Genomic DNA, 24,805 nt, shown 5'->3' on the forward strand with positions numbered 1-24,805 from the left:
GCTCTTAGATTTTTATTGTCAGCTTTCAGAACATGTTTTTCCATTTTCAGTCTCTATATATGTGTGTTCAGGCACACACACACACACAATGTACATAGATACATGTGCGTGTGTGCGTGCGCGCACACAGACGCATAATATGTATGTATACATGTATGCATACACTCGTGTGTGCGTGCGTGTGTACATGTATTCAAATGTATGTATGTATATATTTTTATGTGCATGTTTGTATACCCATGTATATATATATTCTTGTATGTATATGTATAAGAATATATATATTTGAGAGAGTGGGTATATTCTAGTCTTAAATAATAATGAAAATATATTATGTCAAAAATTAGAAACAGGTGAAATTCGCAGATAGATTGTCTCAAAATTCATTATATATATATATATATATATATTATGGGGGAGGCAATAGTCAACTTGATGATTAAGAAATCAATAAGATACATTTGAAGAGAGAGAAGACAGGTGGTGTTAGAAATAACCCAACAGAGGGTACACACAGCGGAAGACTTATAGTAATGCCCAGGAGCTCACACAGTGTAGTGTGGGTGTGGAATCACAAACTTCTTTACTTAATGTGCATCACATAGATGTGCAGACTCACAATAGACAATGAACCAGCCAGATAGAGAAACCACCAAAATATATATTTCTGTCCAAAACTATGGACACAATACAAAAGAGATAGATCCAGAGTCCCACCAATAGTGTGGTCCTCTGATCTAACCACAAGGTCCTTCTCCTATCTGCTGGCTATCTCTAGACTCGAGCCCGCGTGCTCCACCTCGAGCGTCTGTAGACTTTCCGTCCAGTGTGTTCTTCTCCACCTTACTGCCTGTGAATCAGCTTAGGTGGGCAACCCCTGCCAAGCTTTGTCTGCAGCACACAGGTCCCCTTGGTCCTCCTGAATGTAGGCTCCAAGATAACTGTTCCACTGCTCCAACTTGCTTGTGAATGGCTGCTCCAGAAGATGATGATCTCAGTACCTTGCTGCCCTAGAAGACAGCCAAGATCCAGCCCTTCCTGGCTAAGTCTGCAGCCCTTGTTGCACTCTCTCACCTCCTGTGGATAGGCCCAGAGAGTAGGCTTCCTGCTGCTCCTTTCTGCCCTGGAACTGCTGGTTGCTGGATATGAAATGAGGCAAGTGGCCTCTGCTTTTATAGGCCCCAAGGGCCCCTTGAAGTAACCGACCAGCTAGCCCTAAATGGGCCGACTGGCTGGTCTGTTTGGGCTGACCAGTCTGCCCCAAAACCAGCTCTTTTAAGGGCTCCAAAAACTAGGGCCCTTTGGCCCACACTTATGGGGCTTTTGGCCCTCCAATCTAGGCAAGGGCCCAGCCTATATAAGGCATGCCTCTGCCCACTGGCAGCCCCATTTGCTGCTCCCCCAAGCCCCAGCCATGTCAGCGCCTGTTCACCCTGCTGCTGCTGGTTCTGCCCTCTGCCAGGCTCTTCTCCAGCCACGTGTGCAGCGCTGTACTGAACCGTACTGCTGCTGACATCATCGTGCCCTGCCAGGTCAGATCTAGGGCTTGTTGTCCCCGCCTTCTGCTCCTTCCATAGGTTCCGTCCTTTGCAGCCTTCTTCTCTTGTGAGGTGCTGCCCATGTGGCAGCCCCCTCTCTCTTCCTTCTCTCTTGGGCACATCCTGCCCTAGGTCTCCCTCCCCCACGCTCTCCTCATTTGGGGGCTTACAGATGGGGAGGTGACCATTCCAACACCCCCTCTCACCGACACATCCAGGCCCAATGCCAACACGTCGATGAAGATGCTCCAATAACTCCATGGTCGTAGTCCTCTGGAACTTTTCGATGTTGAAATCTTTTCCTGGCTTTTCATCCAGTGGCTCCTGCTCCACCAGGTCTGGTTCCACTTTTGCACACCATCTTGGTACACAGGTCCATCTTTGGTAGCACCTCCTGGCACCACCATCTTCTGTCACATTCTTGCCTTTGAACTCGAGCAATCCATTCCCGTCCTTCCTTTGGCAATGTCTGTATCAAAAGTACACCTCCAGATAACCTGGACCGCGAACTTTAAACGCACCTGACTGAACGTGAGTCACCCTCCTTCTCGCAAGGGCACAATCCTCCAATCGTGGAAGTCGATCCCCAAGAGCTTTTGAATCAGGGTCATCCTTCAGCAAGGTCCCTGCCTTCAGGCTCCCACACCTGTGAGCCTCCTACTTGGGCTGTGATACCATGTTAGAAATAACCCAACCAAGGGTACACACAGCAGAAGACTTATACTAATGCCTAGGAGCTCACACAGTGTAGTGTGGATGTGGGATCACAAACTTCTTTACTTAATGTGCATCACATAGATGTGCAGACTCATCAATAGACAATGAACCAGCCAGATAGAGAAACCACCAAAATATATATTTCCATCCAAAACTATGGACACAATACAAAAGAGATAGATCCAGAGTCCCACCAATAGTGTGGTCCTCTGATCTAACCACAAGGTCCTCCTCCTATCTGCTGGCTATCTCTAGACTTGAGCTCGCGTGCTCCACCTCGAGCGTCTGTAGACTTTCCGTCCAGTGTGTTCTTCTCCACCTTACTGCTTGTGAATCAGCCTAGGTGGGCAGCCCCTGCCAAGCTTTGTCTGCTGCGCACGGGTCCCCTTGGTCCTCCGAAATGGAGGCTCCAAGATAACTGTTCCACTGCTCCAACCTGCTTGTGAATGGCTGCTCCAGAAGATGATGATCTCAGCACCTTGCTGCCCTAGAAGACAGCCAAGGTCCAGCCCTTCCTGGCTAAGTCTGCAGCCTTTGTTGCATTCTCTCACCTCCTGTAGATAGGCCCAGAGAGTAGGCTTCCTGCTGCTCCTTTCTGCCCTGGAACTGCTGGTTGCTGGATATGAAATGAGGCAAGTGGCCTCTGCTTTTATAGGCCCCAAGGGCCCCTTGAAGTAACCGACCAGCTAGCCCTAAATGGGCCGACTGGCTGGTCTGTTTGGGCTGACCAGTCTGCCCCATAACCAGCCCTTTAAGGGCTCCAAAAACTAGGGCCCTTTGGCCCACACTTCTAGGGCTTTTGGCCCTCCAATCTAGGCAAGGGTCCAGCCTATGTAAGGCATGCCTCTGCCCACTGGCAGCCCCATGTGCTGCTCCCCCAGGCCCCAGCCATGTCAGCGCTTGTTCACCCTGCTGCTGCTGGTTCTGCCCTCTGCTAGGCTCTTCTCCAGCCACGTGTGCAGCGCTGTACTGAACCGTACTGCTGCTGACGTCATCGTGTCCTGACAGGTCAGATCTAGGGCTTGCTGTCCCCGCCTTCTGCTCCTTCCACAAGTTCCGTCCTTTGCAGCCTTCTTCTCTTGTGAGGTGCTGCCCATGTGGCAGCCCCTTCTCTCTTCCTTCTCTCTTGGGCACATCCTGCCCTAGGTCTCCCTCCCCCACGCTCTCCTCATTTGGGGGCTGACAGATGGGGAGGTGACCATTCCAACAAGTGGAGCCTAGATCTTGAGCATTATCAAGCAGCAACTGGGAAGAAAGTAATGCCACCTCATGCCACCGAAAGAAGATGCAAGTCTCTGCTCTATATATACTTGTATATATAGTAGGTGGTCTACGGTGATGTGTTTGAAAATGTGGAATCTAGGAGCCCCACTTCAATGGTTAATGTGTGTTGGGTTGTGGAACCCCACAAATCATCACCTAAGGATTGCTTGTCCATATAACCTTTTACTCACTTATGTGGATTATCCATAGGAAGAAGGAAACCTGCTTTCAGTTAATATATTTGATTGATTACGAGCAAGCCGATGTCTTTCGAGTGATGCATGTGTAGGGTGGCATTATAGCACATCTATGGTATCTGGTATCCCAGATCTATATAAAATGCTCTGCATGTATGGAACTTATATGCTAGGCGTGCTGAATTTAAAAAATAAAAAATCCTCAAACCCCAATATGTTTTTCCCAATATTTAATTGGTTTCAGTGTTCCAAATATAACTTTAACAGTTTCATATTACATATGGTATGAAGATTTTTGGACAATCATGAAAATGTTGGTGTATGGATGAGAGGCTAAGCATAGATAGAAAGTGTGTTATGTTACGTAAGATGTATCATGTATGTCAAGGGGGATTAAAAAACCAATGGTAGTCTCTAACATGCCAATTTTTAAAATTATGTATGACATGTGTGTCACGACTCGTGCCCTACAGCTCCATCCAATACGGCTTGGAAAAATCACGACCTTCTAGATGATAGAATATGTATTGGATGTTAATATTTGAGTCTTATGAGTTCATCCTCAAAGACCAAGTTATCTCTAGCACTCAATGCTTCTTTAAGTCTTCTGACATGAAAGACCGGATGTACTCGAACTCTATCAGGTAATTGCAAGCGTCATTGATCAAGAATGGACCACGATAGCGATGAGATACCTTGTTAACTTTGCTAGTACGCATTACCTAATAATATTTCGGGATCCTAAAGTAAACCCGCTGACCTTCTAAGAAAACTCGAGGTGTCCGCTTCTAATTAGCATAAAACCGTGCTCTTATCTTGATCACTTTTTCATGTTTTCCCTAGCCAACTACAAGATATATTGTTGTTGTTGCAGCCAATCAGCAGCAAAGTTCACCTTGACATTTTGTAAGCCAACTACCAAAGGGGCTCTAGGCTAGTATTCATACATCAGCATGAATGGACTGTTTAGGGGGGCTAAATGCTTAGCACTGTTGTAAGCAAATTCAAGCAAAGGAAGGTAATCTTCCCAATCAAACTGCCTTAGGGAGACATAAACTCGTAGCATGTCTTCCAAAGTTTGATTGACCCGCTCAGTTTGTCCATTTGATTCTGGATGATGAGTCGAACTCATGCTGAGTTGAGTATCCAATTTCTCAAACACAGCTGACCAGAAGTGCCCACTAAACTTAGCATCTTTGTCACTGACTATTTCAGCTAGCAAGCCATATAGGCTAAACAGCTTCTCAACAAACAAATGAGCAAGCTAATTGATTGTAATAGGCGCTTTTGTAGATATGAATCTAGCCGATTTTGTGAGTCGGTCAACGATTACCTAAATTGCATCATGCCCACAAGCAGTTCATGAGAAATGTACCACAAAATCCATGGAAATACTGTGCCATTTATTGTCAGGCATTGTTAAAGCCACCTTGTCTAAGCACTCAGCTTTATTGACTTGGCATTGTGACAGTTTCGTACGTATAGTTAAGCATCAACCTTAAGCTTAGACAAAAAGAAAGTCCTTTTGACTTGATCCAAAGTTCTTTGTATCTCCGGCTGGGACTGTCATGACACATGATGCCTTGTATCCCTATGAACTTTAAAAGATTATTCAAACAATGTTGAAATGGCATAGTGCAACCCATGACCTGAGCACCCAAGAATATCTTCTAGAATCAAAGAAATCAGCCAACTAATTTTCTTGAGCGGCTGCTATTGATCAAATGTAGATATAGGCAGGAATCCTTGGTTTAAAACAAAAAGCTAGCTATGTAATGTAGTCAAAATCGTATGGGATTAGGTTGTTTTATTATAGTGTACTTGCATACATAGCTTTGCATCCGTTGCTAGATTTTGGTGTTTCTCATAATTTATTATGGCTCATTAGGGCATGGATTAATGTACATCCCTGTTCAATAAACTTGCTCTTGTGACTCTTATGTTCATTGTGCATACTTTATCACTTTTTTGACAAGTTAAGAGCCAACACATATGTTGAGAGGAGTTCACAATTCGTTCACTCTCCTTCCCTTAGTTTAGACGCACCTTGAGAGAGAGAGCATGTATTATGGCCACCTTAGTCTCATATGCCCAACACATCGAATGTTTGAATAGCAAGGAGTACCACGTATAGAGATGAAAAGTCGAGATTCTTTGAAGGAGAAAGTCTTATGGGATTTGTTTCTTGATAAGTAAAAGAGGCAACGGCAATGGCGAGAACCTAGTGATAACCATCGACAATTGAATGGACAAGATGGACTTTGGTGATGTAGCAGCTGGACTTCGTCACTCAAGAGGAGGCACCCTCTGACTCAGCTCTCATTAGCAAAGGTGATGGCAAAGCAACAAAGTCCAAAACAAGAACTAGCTAGAGTAGAAAATCAAAGGTGGCCAAGCTGGCAAGCACTAAGGGTGACACTTTAGGAGAAAGGAAGTAGGATTGGGCAAAGATATGATAAAATTTCTGTAGACCCCATTGATTGGTACCTTGATTCGGGAGCAACCAGCCATGTGACTCCCTTCAAATGTATTTTCTACGAATACACCTAATCGCAAGTCCCACAGAATGTGAGGATGGGCAAGAAAGGGCATCACAATCGGTATTTTCAGGGTAAGTTTTTGATTCAAATCGATCTAGAAACTTGACAAGTCTGCTGTATCTTCTAGGGTTATCTTTTGTTGGTCAGGAAAATCACACAGCACGGTCATTTTGCTGTTACTTGAAGGCAATACATGCCGAATCATCTTAAAGGGATCCCTACATGAAATACATGCTAAGAAGTTAGGGAATTTGTACAAGGTTTGATGTCATAAATGTAGGGTCCTTCCTTAATGCATTAATTACCCCTCTTGGGATATCTTTAAAACATTTGCCCCTAGGCACATTTAATGCATTAAAGTCCCTTAGCCTTAGATCCACCTAGTCTAGTGCCATGTCACCGACACCAAGGACCTTGACCTTTATTCCTTTTTGATCATTTACATGAAGCCCAAACAAATATAATACAAACATCGATCCTTTAAAGCAAAATGCCGACTGACCCTTCCGAGGTCATGTTACTCGACTTGAGCGTAACACTTATGGCCTTAAAGTAGGCCATCTTGACATCGTCAATCTATGTCTTATTCAATTAAATAATTATAATCAATGGTTCCCTATTATCAGCTCATCCTGATCATAAACATCCACGATTACTGCTTGCGAGACTAAAATGCAAATCCCTCCGCTTCGGCCTATTGCAAGGGACCACACCTCGAGGCCTCTCCGTGGGAGAAGGCGGTGTCGGCGTCTGACATCTGCCGTTGAGAGCATATGTTCCTGGATCAAAAGAAAGTCTACTGTCCATCCTACCACCGCCCTTTGCAACTCCTGACCTGTATCAAATGCTGTGGCTGTTGCTACACACGGTCGTGAAGCCCATGTACTTTCCAACTTACTATGGTCCAGCTCATGGGGAGGAGGCTAGAGAGAACATAAGGGGGACCTCTTGGAAGTGGTCCCCCTCTAGCAGTAAGCTGGCCTGTAACCTATCATGAATCTTGGTCCTCCAGGGTGTGCGTCCAACTATCTTTTCCACTACTGCTTTGTCCTTGATTGAATGAACTGCATTCTGAACCTACTACTTGTCTGTTGGGGAAAGACAGGCCTTAACAGCATTGGGAGTCAAGGGAGCTATCATGAGAGCCCCTCTTGCTAGTCCAAGGGTCACCAGCAAGGTACAATCCCCTGAAAGGAACAAGCACGAGCACTACACTTCCACGAAAGAAAGGGAAGAGAGAAAGAGGATTGGGATCCTCTGAAAGGCTGTCTAGAAAAAGCCAATAGAACAAAGGGCTCCCAAAGATTGAAGGCACGGACCTTCGAAAAACCTTTGCCAAGATTCCTCAAAAGGAAAGCCTCAGCCCACCAACCATGAAAATCTGCTCACTTTGAGCGCTTGGGAAGAACTTTTGCAAGATATCCATGCTTGAGAGGGCCTCTAAAGAGCCTTCTCCCTTTGGCTGTCCAAAGGGCTGGCACAGTTCTGAAGGTGGGCTGCAGAAACGTGACGAGCAAGAGGACTTGAGTGAAATGTGAGCTAAGGGGGGGAGCACCAAATGCAAGAGGACTCTTGAGCGAAATGTGAGCTAAGGGGGGGCGCACCAAATGCTCCCTACTGCGTGGAACACCACCATAGGATGCGCGACCATCGAATAGCTGTCCTCAGGGACACACGACCTACAGGGAAGTTAGGAAGGTTGCTCTTGTGACCCGGCCACTCCAGCAAAACACCCGACCACTCGCAATTTGGTCGAGTCTCAGCAAAGCGAGGCAAGGGTACAAGGAGGGAGAGGGTTTTCTTAGGATGAATTGACCGTCTTTAGACGCAAGAGCAAGGGTGACATAGCCATAGCAAAAAAACTGCTCATACAAGGCTCATTGAGGGTCTGTATGATATCGTTAGAGAAGATCACCATCAGAGCCTCACGAGCAATGCTCAAGTTCCTTTCCATTGGAGCACCTTAGACCAGGATTGGAAATGGACCTCTGGGTTCTAGGTTAATCGTGCTCAATTTATAAGGGTCATATGTGAGGAGAAGTTAAGTGAGTATCTTAGGATGAGATCGGAGGGAACCTAGGTGATCAATCAGCCATACTGCAGGTGCACTGCCGGAGGTTGTAGTGATCAGGCTTGGAACAGATTTACTGGACCAAAAGTGTAAGAAAGGAGTAAGCAGGATGCAAGGAAGCAAGAACTGGAGAGCCAAAACGTGAAAGTTGCAATAGATAAGATAGATACAAAGTAGTGTGGAGGTGGTTTTGTCTAAGTGACAAAACCACACTAACCCACTAACTATGGTTAGGGGGAAAAACCTCTAGTGAGGGAAAAGTGCCCCTAACTCACTTATGGATTACATTGGTCACTGCCTAAAGTTATGGCAACACCCCCCTGCAGTGCCAATGTGATTATGTACAAGGAAGTGATCAATCACCAAAAGAAGATAAGTTCAGGGGACACTGAAATGCCTCAAACTTTTCATGTGGAAGTGCTTTGGTGAAGATGTCTGCAATATTGTCATGTGTTGACACATAGATCATTCTGACTCCCCTGCATGCAACTTCTCTCTGACATAATGATAACGAATCTCAATGTGCTTCATGCGAGCATGAAACACAGGGTTCTTTGCCACTGCTATAGCACTTTGACTATTAGTGAGAATCGGAGAAAGACCCTCCAATGAGAGATAAAGATTAACAAACAAACGACGCAGCCAAACACATTCAACTGTCGCTGTGAAAGCTGCCCTGTACTTAGCTTCACATGAGGAAGTAGCCATAGTAGATTGTTTCTTGCTCAGCCAAGAAATGCAAGCTTTACCTAAAAAGAAACAATTACCACTTGTGGACTACCTAGTGTCATAGTCTCCAGCCCAATCCGAGTCACTGCAAGCATGCATCTGCAAGGCACCCAAACATCAAGCCATAGGACTTTGTGCCTTGCAAGTAACGAAAGATGCATTTTACAGCCTACCAATGTGTTGTCTTTGGGCTGGGCATATACTTGCTCATGTGAGATACCGCATACTGAATATCGGGCTGTGTATTGCACAAATAAATGAGGCATCCAACAGCTGGGCTGTAAAGTGTGGCATCCACTGATTCACCTGCATCATACATAGTAAGCTTCAGCTATGGCTCCATGCGAGTGGTTATAGGCTTACAATCTTGCATGTTGAATCTATCCAAGAGCTTTTGCACATACTTGGATTGAGACATAACAATGCCACGCTTGTCTTGTATGAACTGGATCCCCAAATAGAAATTTAACATGCCCAAATATATCATGTCAAATTCAGCTTTCAATTCAGCCTTGAAATCTGCAATTATTTCCTCATTTGACCCTGTGAGTAGCATGTCATCTACATAAAGAATGATGACCAAAATATCCCCCCCATCCTTCTTGATGTAGAGGGTGCATTCATTGGGACTATTGTGTAGCCCCTTGCTTGCCAGGAAGGCATCAATCTTGGCATACCATGCACGTGGGGCTTGTTTCAGCCCATATAAAGCTTTATTCAGCTTGCAAACTTGAAGTGCATTGCCCAAAAGTTCAAAGCCAGGAGGTTGTTTGACATAAACCTCTTCTTGCAAGTCCCCATTAAGGAAAGTTGTTTTTATGTCCAATTGATGGACATTCCAAACAAAAGTTGCAGCCATGGCAATAACTGATATGATAGTTGTCATCCGGGATTAGGAGCTCATAAACTATGATCTTTTTTTGAGCATATCCTTTGGCAACCAGCCATGCCTTGTACCTATGAATGGACCCATCTGGTTTCCTTTTCACTTTGAAAATCCATTTAGTACCAATGACATGTTTTCCTGGTGGTAAATCCACAGCATCCCAAGTCTGATTTTTCTCAATGGACTGCAATTCATAGTGCATGGCATTCATCCAATGCACATTGTCCTTGGCTTCTTCGAAAGTATCAGGTTCTTCTTCGTCAAGAAGAGTACTTGCATAAGCTGATTCAACGGAAAGAGCCCCCCCTGCGTGCCTTGCTGCACTACGAGTCTTGCCAGGCAAAGGTGCCTCAAGTCTACTCTTCCTGAGACTCTGTAGGAACTAGTTCGGAATTGTTTTTGCTGCATGTATCTCTTGAATCTCTTGCTTGACAACATCATCCACTGCCTGTGGAGGAACAAAATTAGCAGGTGGCTGAATCGAGGCATGTGGAGCAGGTGGAGGCTGCTGTAAATGCTGATTTTCAGCATGAGTATCAACTAGGAAATGAACAGCAATAGGAAGGAACCCCTCAAAAACATCATTTGAAGAAGTTGGAATAGTGACTTCAACATGCGTATGAGCTGAATTCTTTGAAAAATTTACATCTCTACTCTCAAAAATCTTGCCTGTGGTAGGATTGTAGAGACGATAGCCTTTGCTTTCTTCACTATACCCAACAAAGATACACTTTAGTGCCTTATCTGACAACTCATGTCGAAACTCCACAGGCACCTGGGCATATGCAACACATCCAAAGACATGAAAATGATCCACTGAAGGCTTTCTTCCATGCCAAGCTTCGTAGGGAGTGATTGTCTTTAAAGCCCTTGTGGGAGCCCGATTCAAAACATAATTGGCACACATGAGCCCTTCGAGCCAAAATCTATGAGGCAACTTCTTACTAGTGAGCATGCATCTATCCATCTCCATGAGAGTTCTATTTTTCCGCTCAGCTTTGCCATTTTGCTGAGGGGTAAGCCTCACTGTAAGCCGATGTGTGATGCCTTTCTCCTTTAAAAATGCCTCAAATTACTCTCCCTCTCTGTTAGTGCGCAGTGTCTGCACCTTGAGTCCTGCCTCTCTTTCAACCTTGGCCACAAAAAAGTGTTTGAAATGTATAAACACATCTGATTTTTTCTTCAAGCCATAGACCCAGGTGTAATTTGTGACTACATCTATAAATGTGACATAATACAGATAACCACCCAAAGCAGGTGTCTTCGTGGAACCACATACATCACTATGTATGAGGTGTAATTTTTGGACAGGTCGTATTGCACCATCCTTTTTAAAGGGAAATCTATGCATCTTACCGAGGATCCATCCTTCACCGGCATGAGGAGGAAGGAGGCAATGCATCAACCATAGCATGCTTCTGAAGTGTCATCAAGCTGCCATAACTCCGCATTTTGCATGGCAGCAGTGGGAGTGTTTGCTGCTAGTGCAAGATCAGATCTTTTCTCATAAACATCAAGCTGAAAAAGACCCCGATACAAAGCGCCAGACAACATCAAAGCATAATCATTTTCTTTGTCTCGTACTGCACACTTAGCATCATCAAAGATAACCTGAAATGCTCCTCGATTGAGTGAGGACACTGAAAGTAAATTCTTCTTGATACCAGGTACATAAAGAACATCGAAAATTCTGAAATCTATGCCATCCGTGGAGGTAAGTATAATGTCACCCACTCCACATACTGGATAAGAAGAATTGTTTGCACAAGTCACCCTCTTTCCAGCGGGCGGTGCATGCAGAGATACAAAAAGACTCTTCCTGGAAGTGGTGTGCTGGGATGCACCACTATCAAAATACTGTGTGTTCAATGTCTCATTGACACTGAAAGTGCATGCATCCTTCGAAGAGTCATAGTTGCAAGTTAGGAAAGCTTAAGAGTCATCCTCAAGAGTGGCTGTAGTATCTGGACCAGCCACTTGAAAATCTAAAATGCAAGACAAAAAGGCATACTCCTCTTCCACAAAGTTGGTTGTAGCATCCGCTTCTTCATGTGCACTAGGGGCTGATGCATCTGAGACAGCCATACCTGAATCCTTTTTCTTCTCCTTTGGTATTCACTTCTTGCATTCACTAATATAGTGACCCGGCTTCTTTGCAGTAGTGACAAATACCCTTCCTCTTTGGCTTCTCTGCATCACCTTTAGCCTTGTGAGAGGGCTGTCCGGAATCAGCTTTATGCTGATGTGTAGGCTGATTTGAATGTTGCTTTTGTTGCCCTTTCCCTTTGGGCCTGAATTTTGAAAGCATGGCATGCTCGCCAGCCCGTGTGGCCATGTTCTTCCTGGTTTGCTCCTCCTGCAACAAGAGTCCTACCAACTTGTGAAAAGAGAGAGGATTGGCACCCCCCCTCAATGACAAATTCAATGAGGTATGAAAACCGAGATACGACTCAGGAAGAGAATTCAGAGTGGTGGTAATCATCTCTGAATCAGGAATGATCTCATCTATATTCAACAATTGTTCCCTCAAATCCTGAAGCTTGGTGAGGTAAGCATTCATGGAATCACCCTCATCCATATGTGTGTGAGATAGCTCTCTCTTCAGGAAAGAGACCCGGGCATCATTTTTGGCTGCAAACATGCTCTCTAAAATATCCCAAGTTGCCTTCGAGGTCTTACATGACCGAATGTGAGGAATGATAAACCTTTTGACAGAAAGAGAAATAATTGAAAGAGCTTGTGCATCACGTGAATCCCACCTTTTCTGTTCGTGTGTGGGAGGTACCAAAGCAGTAGCTGCTGCACCTAATACTTGTCCTGCACCTTGACCTCTACCCCTGCCTTCACCTTGTTGAGGCGTGACAGGTGCAACCACGGTCTCTGGCCTTGTCTCATCTCCGTCGACATAATCTCATAGATGTTTGCCAACTAAGATATTGCGAACCATAAAGCTCCATAACGAGTAGTTGGTGCCATCCAACTTATCCTCTTGTGTGAGGACACTAAAAACCTCATTGGGGTTGTTGTGAGCCATATCTGCTAGATAAAACAAAAATGCAGCAAATTTGACAAGTGAAATCCCTTCTTGGGATCAAAGATTCACAATTAAAGTTTGCAAAAAAATATGCCCAAAATGACAACTTGCTGTCACAACCTATCAAAGGCGTAAAATGCACCAGAATGCTCTACAAATACCAAAATAACACTGCAAAAATTGCCAATGTTTGCAATGTCACTCAAAATGAGTTCAAAACTGCCTGCAACAGTCCCAAACTGTTTGTACACTACCAAATTGCATCCGAATGCCAAAAGCCCCAATTTCTTCAGGGAAATTGCATACAAATTAACTGAAAACCCTAATTATGCAAGAAATTGCAGTCCAAAACCGAAAGCCCCAAATTTTAGGGTAAAATTGAGTTGAAATTGGGGCAGATCCATGAAAAACCCCAAATTTTGCAAAATGCCCAATTCACAAAATGTGCTCAAATTTGCCCACAAATCTACTTGAATCTCAGCCAAACACTGGCTGCAAATGCAAAATGTAACTGGCTGCTCTGAAATGCCAATGATTGCTCTCTGTAATCACTGCAAAAATGGCATCAACCAATCACTGGAATGCACTCCCAATCTGAAAAAGGAAGATCAACGAGTGCCCAAAAGCATTCACAACTGCCAAGAATCTGGAAATCTCCCAAATACGGCAACTAGCATAGGACATCAATATGGTGTAGGACAGCTGTATGGAGTACACGTGTGGTATGGACTGTACGACGGAGCAGGTACGGACTGTACAGAAATGCCCAACAGGTCACATGAACGGGAATGTACGCGCAGGCCAGGCAGTTGGTCGACTGTACGATGTACGGACAAGTACGGATGTAGCTAACAGAGTACGGATGTGCAGCAGACATAGTACGAAATGTACGAACTAGGTATTGACAAAGTACGGACGGCGCCTATAGATTGGTACGGAAATCCGTACTATGTACGGACGTTAGTGACCGTACGGTGCAAGCACAAAGCAGTGTAGGGATGCCATACACTGTACGACGCTGGCAATATGGATGGCGGCAGGGCATGTACTTGAATCCGTACGACTGATAGATCCGGGCATCACATGTGTGAGCTGTACGGCTAGAGCTTCGGGCTGCGTGACCACGAAGGAGTTGGTCCGGGTGTGAGCAATAAGCAAGAACAGGAGCTTGTGGCTCTGATACTAAATGTAAGAAAGGAGCAAGCAGGGTGCACGGGAGCAAGAGCTGGAGAGCCAAAACGTGAAAGCTGCAATAGATAAGATAGATACAAAGTAGTGTGGAGGTGGTTTTGTCTAAGTGACAAAACCACACTAACCCACTAACTATGGTAGGGGGGAAAACCTGTAGTGAGGGAAAAGTGCCCCCTAACTCACTTATGGATTACATTGGTCACTGCCTGGAGTTATGGCAATAATTCTAACAAAAACTTTACAAAAAGGCACATGGTTGAATGCTAGTGTGCCAGACATGTCAAGTAGCTAGAATTTGGTAATGGTCAGCCGTCAGTTGGCCCACTTAGATCCACTTGGGTTGGGCATGAAGAGTGCCACATAGCAGGTCAAGGGGCCACCCTAGTCCACTTCAGGTTGGCCCTATATGGCCAAGCAAGTGTGGGGGCTTCCCTTCCCACTATATAAGGGCTTGCACCCTCTATTGCTCCTCTATTAGGGAGAGTTATGTGGCTACTGATTTGGAATTTGAGACCATGCTTGACGATATCTGTAGTTGTCCACACTACAGTTGGACTTTAGAGATGTGTTCTTTAAAGAATTTAGCGAGATTAAAACTCGTTTTGTGCTTTTGGCAAGTGTTTTTCCCCACTATTTTGGGGATACCCTAAGTGGGTCAAAACAGAAGAGCCAATAAAATTCCCGAGCTGAGAGGGCTGAAAATGCCACCTCAAACTTGTGGTGGACTCCGAGAAAAAAGGGGAGCCTCTCCACTCCCCGAGGAATATACTCTTCCTAGTAGAGGGTTGCTGGAAGACTCCTGCATGCTTAACCAAATGGCCATCAGAGTGTGTATAGTGTCTGTCCAAATATTGGCCAAACTGTGAAACGTGGGAGCCATCAAGTGCCTATGTGCATCTTGATCTCCATATGCGCCATGCTGAAATGCTCACTAATATCTCCCTAAAAGTATCCACCGAGGCATTTGCAGGTCTATAAAGAGAATGGTAAACATCATCTAGAGAGCAAGACTCTATTAAATGTCGTCATGTACTGGTTTTAAAACCCTATTAGTCGCTAATACGTGTCTCTGGGCCATCGCAATGCAACTTTTGGTGCTACAGCTACTGCCTCTCGTGCTACAGGCACTGCTTCGGCTCATCAGGTGAGGTATACCTCAGAGAGCAAGGGCTATAAGCTCTACCTGGCCCGCACGAGCAAGTGTTTTGTGAGTAGGGATGTTGTATTTGATGAATCCTCCACTATGCCTTTGCTGAACTGTCAAAAACAGCCCGTTGTTGATGCCCCAGATCTCTTTGACAACTTGATGCCTTTGTTTCCGTCAGATGCTCTTGATGATGTCACATCTGAGGTTGTACCCTCTCCATCTATTGGTCATTTGCAGCCACTTGTGCAGCATGATATTCAGCCTCATTTACAGCCTAATATGCCTCGTCTTGATCAGGACATTGTGCACATGGCTCTTGACGAGGAAAGGTCCCCCGTCGGTTCATTGACACATCAAAAGACAGCAAACAGGATACTCCTCTGCCAGCCCGTACTAGAGCAACTGTCCGGAAAGAGCATGCTAGTTTGGTTGGTTGTGCATTGGTTCCTACAGCATGCAATGAAGAGCCATTATGCCATCAAGATGCCTTTCAGAATGATTGTTGGTTGAAGGCTATGCAAGCTGGATTGGATTCTATCTATCAGAATAACACTTGGGAGTTCTGTGACTTGCCTCCTGGCAAGAATTCCATTGGAACTAAGTGGGTTTCTAAGATTAAACGGAAAGCTGATGGTTTAGTGGACCGTTACAAAGCCCGTCTTGTTGCCAAGGGTTATGCTTAGCAGCAAGGCATTGACTTTGAGGAGACTTTTGCTCCCACTTCCAAGATCACTACTATTCGCTTTGTTATTGCCTTTGCTGCCCACTTTCATTGGGAGGTACATCAGCTTGATATCAAGATAGCTTTCCTTCATGGGCATTTGTAGGAAGAGGTCTATGTTAACCAACCTTCTGGCTTTGAGGTTGAAGGTTCTGAAAGCAAGGTACGCTGCCTTTAAAAATTCCTCTATGGATTGAAGCAGGCACCTCGGGCTTGGTATTCCAAGATTCATGCTCATTTACTCACACTTGGCTTCAGAACAGCCCTACAGAGGCTATCCTTTACATCCGCAAGAGTGGGACATATTTGCTGATTTTAGTGCTCTATGTGGATGACATTGATGCCACTCTCTATGAGCAGGCAGTTGGTTGGTATCTCAACATTTAGCATAGGACAACGCTGTCAAATCTAACAGCTGAATATGTAAGGTACAAGCACCATTATTTATATCCCGACCATGCAAGATGTTTTGTACTTGCAATGCACTATCCTGTGAGTCAAAATGAATTTCAGCAAAGTCCACCTGAAACTTGGTGCATAACAATCTTCTCAATAAGCCCAAAAGGCGAAAATACATGATGCAACACATCTAATGTAATGGGGTACATCATATTTTGGATGGTAATCAAAGGGATTCCATTCGGCTGTGAATCTTCCTCACGTTGAAGGTGCCTTAAGCCTTTTGCAAGCTGCTCAAAGCCCTGCATAAGCTGCGCAAAGCTAGAGGCATGTTGCCCCATGCTCCCCTCTGTAGGCAGTGGGCACTTGACTGTCCCATGGTGTGTAATAAACCTTGCTACTGTTGCACTTTGTCAAATGCATGCAGGTGTGCTGGATTGTTGTCAGTAAATACTTGTCTTACAGCTTGAAATGTGATGATGAAGAGGCTTCGAAATGGAGCCCGAATGAGGTCGTGGAAGGCCTTGAAAGAGGTTGGAAAAAAAAAAGCTCCCTTTTCTCTTTTTTCAGTTTTTTTTTTTTTGGGAGGGGTTCCCTAAGTCACCTAGGTGAGTTAGTACAACACTAACCTAACCTAAATCCACTAATTCAACCTAACCTAGGTCTTACTTGTCTCATAGTTGAGCAGATATATGCACAGTCCCTCTGTGCACCATTGGCATGTTGTGAAACGTGTCTTCAGATATCTCAAAGGCACTAAGCATTTGGCCCTCCTTTATGAGGCTGATTCTTCACTTGTTATGCATGGATTCACTGATAGTGATTGGCTGTTTGGACACGTGTGTCACATAGTGGCAACTGTTTCATGCTTGGTACTTCATACATTTCTTGGTTCAGCAAGAAGCAGAGTACAGTTGCTATTTCTAGCTGTGAAGCTGAGTACAGAGCAGCTTTTACAGTTATAGTGGAGTGTGTTTGGCTCTAGAAGTTACTTGCAGATCTTTATACATGTTAGACCACTCCTATTGTCATCTTCATTGATAGTCAAAGTGCTTTGGCTGTTGCATAGAATCCTGTTTTCAATGCTCGCACAAAGCATATTGAGGTTCATTATTAGTAGGTGATATTTAGTTGTCTTATGTTCCCACTGAAGACAACTTGGCAGATCTTTTTACGAAGGCTCTACCTCGATGTAAGTTTGAAGCTTTTGCGCAAGGTTTAAACTTAGTACCTTTTGTGACTTGATCTGTTGTACTCTGTACAGTCATAGGTTGCTATATCCCTACAGGATGAACATGTGCAACCATGACATTAGATATTTAGGTATCCTGAGCCATGTCCAAGATACTTCAGCCCATACCATGGAGGGGGGTTTGTTGGCCATTCTATGGGCTATCCATAGGTGCCACTCATTCCTTGGTATGTGCCTTGTAGGCCTAGTTACAGTCAGTTAGGTTAGTTGGTATAGTTAGTACATGTACCACTTAGGACAGTTAGGACACTTAGTCCAGTTAGGGCACTTAGCCCTAGGGTTTTGTCATGGTGGCTCTCTCTTGAGCCTCCATTCATTATAGCAGCATTTTCATTACAGCAGCTCGTTTTTTTTCCTTCTCCAATCATTTTTGAGCTTCCATTTTGCTTGCCCTAGCCAGGTATACCTTTTCTGTTACTCACCGGTGTCTTTACAGAATACTTGTTTGTTGTAAATTGACTTCTATAAAAATCACTTGGTGTACTATATTTTATCCTCTTTTTTTTGGCTGCCAAAATGTACAACTGTATCGCGTACCAATAAATTGGCTCATGTAGGATGATCGCTCGTGTGCAAACAACTTGGCGGGGTTCTGCAGATGATATTGGGTGGCTCAAACGAATGCCTGGATTGCCACCTGTTGAAGATCAGACACAGAGATTTGAGCAACTTCTTGGGCCAGTTTGGTATGTTATGTATCTATCTTTCTGGTTACGTTGGTATGTTATGTATCTATCTTACTGGTTAGATTGGTTACTCAATTGAATGAGCATTTGTTTTCATTCCTTCTTTTGGGACTTAATGACCAGCACTAAGTCCAGATTTAAAAATTACAAGAAGCTCTTTTGGTAGGAATTAGTGCAGAAATCATTAAAAAACTAGTATGCCTGGTTGATATGTTGTGCAGCAATGGAGTGCACAAACTTCCAGACAATTTGATTTACCTCCTCATCCCAGGTATCCATTGAAATCAATCCCACTTTTGTTGTCAAGGATACGTACCATCAAAGCACTTTATGCATGTTCAACAGATGGTACTTGCTTTGGATTGTTGACTAGGCCTGTTCAGCAACTATGGTCCACTTTATTTTGTTGATACACAAAAATATTTTTCAAAGCTGGGACTTACTTGCCATATTGCCAAAATTCACAGTGAGGTAACAGAATTTTGTCCAACTTTTAATGGGCATTTTTAGGAGCATTTTTGGAGGATATTCTGCTGTATTCTGCATGTTCTTGCTGTCCTTCACAGTTTGAGATTCCAATCGTACTCCTTATACAGGCTGCTGTGGAAACAAATGCTTCAGTGTTGACAAACTATATTGAAGAGCTGTACTGGGGCTCAGGGAAGCAGGTTGCCCTTCTTGGACACAGTAAGGGAGGGGTGGATGCAGCGGCAGCTGTTGCTATGAACTGGCCCACTTTGAAAAGCAAAATCGCTGGACTTGTTTTGGTGCAGAGTCCTTATGGTGGGAGTCCCATTGCTTCTGATATTCTTCGAGAAGGCCAGATAGCAGATATGCAAACCAGGCAACTCATTGAATTGTTGATGCATAAAATGGTGAAGGTAACCGTACACGAGGTTTATCTGTTCATATGATTGTCAGCTTTATACTCTTCATTTCAAGTGTTCTCCCTAAAACATTAATAATTGCAACAGTTGTTCCTATAGGTTCTCATTTTTAGCCATTGAGAGGATTGTAAGTCCTGTCCTGAAATCACCATAAACTCTAGACCTATGGAACTCAACGATGCCGTAGGCAAGTATATCCCTCACAAAGATGTCTTCACTTATAGGCACTGTTTGGCTTTGCACAACTGCTCGTATGCTTAGGTCATGCCTTTATAGGGTCGTGAGGAGTTAGGGTCTGGCCAACCCCATCTTCCTCTAGCACTAAGTCCCTATGAAAAAATCAGCTGTTAGGTATATTCTAACTATATTTGACATATACAGTTTACCCCTAGCTGATTGGGACATCAACTAATGAAGCTTCAGAATTTATTAAGGTGTTGATCAAATTTTTGAAGGCTGTATATCGCTGCATATTGAGTTATGGCAACCCATTAGTACAAATAAGTTTGAGAAGCTCATATGAAGATGTGGAATCGGGTTTTCAGACACTGTCATTTTGGGTCACGACTCCCCTACAATTGTGGATGGTCTTGGATCTCTATCGATTTGAATTAATAAAATACCAGGAAGAACTTTCCCTTATGTGGATGATTTCTATTCATCCAATTTTGGGGTTATTTTAAAAATCAAAGTTTGTTGCGGGAATTTTAAGTCTCTGTCTAGTACTTGCCCAACCATGTCCTTGCCAAAATCTAAGAAAGACAAATCTGCCCTACCTCAGAAGGTAGGACCTTGCAAGCATATAACATAGGGTATATGACCTCCTTCAACATAAACCTGTCTAGGTTGCACCTGAGCTGGTCTAGTATCTATATAGTGCATCTTGTTTGATTGACTTTGAGGCATAGTCACAAGAAACGTTTTGTCTGTTTTGTCGTTTCGGATTTAGCACGTTTCGTTTCGTTTCGTTTTGTCTTTCAGACGAAACGGATAGGTTTCGAAATGATACTTCATATATACAAGGATAGGGGCAAACGAGATATGTTATATTCAAGTTTAGAGTGAACGAAGAGAAATACAAGCTAGTAGCAATGGTACGACCACGATCTCGCCATTGTGTATAACATTGTGGTGGAGATGAAGGGTCAATGTTTGCAATCAAGGGTGATGCAGTAGTAGATACTTGTGCAATGATCCTTGATTGCGCACGTGTGACGCATTGAAAGCTTGCCTCATCCTCTTGAAGAAAATCATAAGCTATATCCTCATCGTTGTGCCTTTGGATGAATGATATATCAATATTCTCCACTCGAGCCATACCTTGCTCAAGCTTCTTTAAAACCTCTGGATCAACCTCTTTGACTTTCCAATTCAACACATTCGTCCCTTTCGTACTCTTTGTGTCTTTGAACCTCTTTAAGAGACGAAGGTTGGCATTTACATAGACCAACCTATCAAGCTGTGATGTATTCAATCTGTACCATGATATATCACATAAAACGTAAATAAAACAAGATTGAAAATGCATCTAGATTCTAATTAGTCATGATTCATAAAATTGGATAAGACTCAGACTCAAGAGACGATTGAAAATGCATCCAAGCAATAAATTTGATTTACCTATTTCTTTTTTTAGCATGAATGTCCGCACATATGCTCCATATGCACTCAGTTGATCCACTAGTGCACTCTTACAATAAAACTCGAAGAGCTAGTCTTTGTAACGTGGGAGTAAGTCGCCCATTTATCTTCCACCATGATATGGAAAATCTTCTTTGCTCTAGACTCATAGCCATATCTCACCTGAACTAGCTATAGTCATGAGCATAGATCACAGACTCTCTCAATCCTGTAAGATGAGTCATGGAAATGCTTTAGTGTTAGATTGGATAATGGAATATGGATATGACTTTAATGGTAGAAAGGTTGTAACGTGCAAGCATAAGCTAATTGATCATACAGTATCCTAGAACCAAGAGTCAAAATGCTTAGTACTCACATTCCTTGCTCTTCAGAGGAAAAAACTCTATCCACATCGGACATCCATCGAGCCATAAGAATATTGTCGAACTAGTAACTTTCCTCCTTGTACCAAAAAGGATGCTACGTGTAGGAAATAATATGGATTGGTTTATGAAACCTATTCCATCTTTTTGTCAGATAATCCACCCTATAATTGCAACGTATGAAATTTCAATAGTCTGTGACAACTCTCTCTAAATACAATGTAGCACCTCATAATAGACTAACAGAGAGTTTGCATACCTATCACTTGAGAGACATCTACAATTAAGCGTACTCTCTTTAAGCTTTTGCATGTAGTGATAAAGATGACTCATTGTACTTCCCTCATGGTTAAATAATCTTAAAATGAAGTACAAAGGTGTGATGGTGGCTGTTATGGCTGCAGCTTCTTCCCAAAAATTATTGTCCAAGATGTAGGAAGTAATGGCACGTGCTTCCCCTTTGCGGCTTCCCATCCAAGCTGCCACTCTTCACTACAAACGAGAGGCCTAAGTGCTTCTTTTGTTTGTGTCATTCTAAAGTTTAGCATAAGTCAAGGATCAAATTTTGAATAATAAGTATTAAGAATTGAAATCCACTCTCAATTACCTAGCTAAAGAAGGATGTTGACTTACCTTTGAAGAACAAGAAAGAGATGGCTGAATCTTGTCTTAGATGGCTTCACAACTGGACATCGAGCTGTGTATAGAAGAAATGATGCTTAGCTATTTAAGCCTCTTGCTTCAACTTTAGAGAAAAGCTAGCATGAAGGGTGATTTTGCATTTTGGAAGCTCTCTTTCCCATCTTTCTTGTTTTGTTGTAGCTTTGAGATGAATTTGGGAGTATCTTGGGATCCTCTCATGGCCCATAGCAACACTAACAAAGCTTGATGAATGTGGAGAAGGCACACCATGGGAGGGAACTTCATATGTATTGACATTGGGTAAGACTCACCAATGTTGGAAGACTCCAGGGTGGTAAGAACTTGGGGAGAAGGGCCAATATTGAAGTGAATTTCTGATTGAAGTAGAGGCCCCTCTTTGAGAAGGTGAAAGAAAATTACAAAGGGGAACATCCTTGATGGCAGAAAGCCTTGAATTGAAAGTGCCATTGGTGGGCATCCTGCAGATTGTCGGCGGCAGCAAGGGCTGTGCTAGTGGCGGTGGTCTCATGCTGGTCGTCGGTGGTGGCTAGTAACAGCAAATTGCATGCAGATGGTGACCACAACAGCAGCACTACGTACGTGCCTCAGCCCAAATGCTGGCAGGAAGGATGAGCGTACAGGCTGGAGAGGATGGAGGGTGCAGGCAAAGACACGAAACCACGGGCGTGGGAGTAGGTGACGGGGTGAACACGATTTGCAAAGTCCAAAAATTAAAAAATGGGCAAAAACGACTATTGTGATTTGGCAAAACACACATGTCATTGACAGCGGTTCGTATTGTTTTGAAACCGTTTCGGCACGAAACGTTTAGTCCTATTTTGAGGGCACGAAAACGCATTTTCATCTGCTTTGAGGCCTAGTCATGCTGAAATAGGGTTGGAAAATAATTGCTGGAGGAGAAAGCTCGGAAATATATTTTGTTGGTGCTATATATCTGCTGGAGCATTGTCTATTTGCTGGCTTGCACACATGTATGTTGAACTACACAAAGTAAAGAAGTTTTGGATTTCGTAGGACCACTTGTGTGTAAATTCCTGGGCTATCTATCAGTCTTCTGCTGCGTAAGGTATCCTCTGTTATGGCCATTTCTAACAACATTTCTGTAAATGCAACTTTGAAACATGTTTCTAGGTTGCTACCTAGAAACATTGCTGGCACATTTGTTCAGGCTTCTCTACGGATCAATTTTTAGTCAAATAATATTTTGCTTGTTTTATAGAATGCCCATGTATTATTGCATGTGTTGTATTCATAGTGTTACTGCAGCGTCATTAATGCTAGGGGTTACTGAAGTAGTAGTGGACACGTTATTGATTGTGTGAGGAATGTAATCTCTTCAATCATGTTATTTTTTTCTGTTCTTTTGAAGTATATAAGCTCAAAGCTGTTTGCTAACATCTGTGACAGGGAGATATTCGATCGTTGGAAGACTTAACATATGATAAGAGGCGGGAATTCCTGGAAAAACACCCTTTGCCTCGTGATCTTCCAGTTGTATCATTTCATACCGAAGTGTCCATTGCTCCAAGTATACTGTCATCAATGTCACATGTAGCACATGCCCAGCTTCCATGGCATGTGCCCAGTCCAGGAACAGCATCTGAAGAGCTGACAGGTGCCAAGATACCTGTAATAATTCCCCTCCCAGCTGTCATGGCTATTTGTGCAAAGCATATTGAACTTAGATATGACCAGAAAAGTGATGGCCTAGTGGTACGACAGGATGCAGAGGTTCCAGGATCTGTCATAGTGAGGCCTGAACGGAAACTTGATCATGCTTGGATGGTTTATTCCCCTCCTCACAAAGATGGCAATGAGCCCGATCCAGCACAGATGTGTGAATCGCTTCTGACATTGCTGTTAGAGGTTTGTGAAAAATCAAGGGTCATCCATTGTCGTAATCGAATGAATGCAAATGATAATGAAGCTCCTTATGAGGCTTTTGGAGGCAGATATAGAGGCAGAATAACTGGCTGATGAAATATAATGATGTTGTTCTGTGGATAAATATGCATGCATAGTACTATTACTGATGTTGAGAGCATACCATATGCATAAACAGCTAACAGGGAATGGGTTTTAGTGTGGAAGCCCAGCCCCATTTTTAAGGGGCTGTACATATCACACAGAATTTTAAGACTGGGCCTGTCAGGCTACTGCGCTATAGATGACAGGAAAAGGAAAACAAGGGAAAGCAGTTAGCATTGACAATGCATTATTATACTAACAAAGAGTAAAGGCTGTTTGTTCTAGGTTATGGCCATTAGTTTGACAGACGACTTTTAAAGGCTTATTTCTTTTAAGCCAGAGAAAGCTAAATCTGGAATTTACACAGTTTAATACTAGATGAGAAAACTGGTGCAAGACATTGTTCGTGCACTTCAAGTTATGGTTGGTGGAAATTTCACACATTGAGCAGCTGCAGTCTGGCAAGGCCATTAACCTGAAGATGTAATTACCACTCTATTGAAGCTATGACTTAGACAGGCCTTGATGCAGCATGTAAGGTTTTAAAATAATTTTTGAAGCAATTAAGACATCATGCACATCATATGTTATTTCTTGTTTGGGTTCTACAGTTCTGTCTCAGGAGCCTTATTTGTAGCTCAACAGGAAAATAGGGTTCATGATCACAATATATCACGTAGAGCTGGTCACTCGTATTTCATACTTTGTTTGATGAAAGTTGTCTCTATCACATATTCAATAACAATAAGTCATACAATTGCCTATTGTCCTTGAAATTGTCGAGAAACATATCCATTTTTTTCCCCGAATAATGTTTTTAGTGGAATTACTCAGCAAACAAAAAGTGTGGGGTATGATATTAAAAAAAGAGGGGGGGGGGGGGCGTGCAAAGAGACTTCTAGTAAAGAAC

At 43.4% G+C, this 24,805-nt stretch overlaps 1 protein-coding gene across 4 annotated transcripts in view; it reads left to right on the forward strand.

Moving 5' to 3' along the window:
* LOC147900028 (uncharacterized) overlaps positions 1-24,577 on the forward strand; it is a 40,750-nt gene extending 16,173 nt beyond the window's left edge. For 3 of the 4 annotated variants that reach the window (XM_087377290.1, XM_087377291.1, XM_087377292.1), the window contains exons 5-9: positions 18,243-18,371; positions 18,593-18,642; positions 18,745-18,842; positions 18,968-19,252; positions 23,335-24,577. In XM_087377290.1, coding sequence (XP_087233416.1) covers positions 18,243-18,371; positions 18,593-18,642; positions 18,745-18,842; positions 18,968-19,252; positions 23,335-23,904 — 1,132 coding nt within the window. In that variant the 3' untranslated portion in view covers positions 23,905-24,577. The remainder of the gene's footprint in view (positions 1-18,242; positions 18,372-18,592; positions 18,643-18,744; positions 18,843-18,967; positions 19,253-23,334) is intronic. The other variant, XM_087377293.1, reaches the window with a different exon arrangement.
* The last annotated feature ends 228 nt before the right edge of the window (positions 24,578-24,805 follow it).

This window comes from Dipteris shenzhenensis, chromosome 7, assembly GCF_047967505.1.
Source record: "Dipteris shenzhenensis isolate YYH24624 ecotype China chromosome 7, Dip_SZ_1.0, whole genome shotgun sequence".
Classification (NCBI taxonomy): Eukaryota; Viridiplantae; Streptophyta; class Polypodiopsida; order Gleicheniales; family Dipteridaceae; genus Dipteris; species Dipteris shenzhenensis.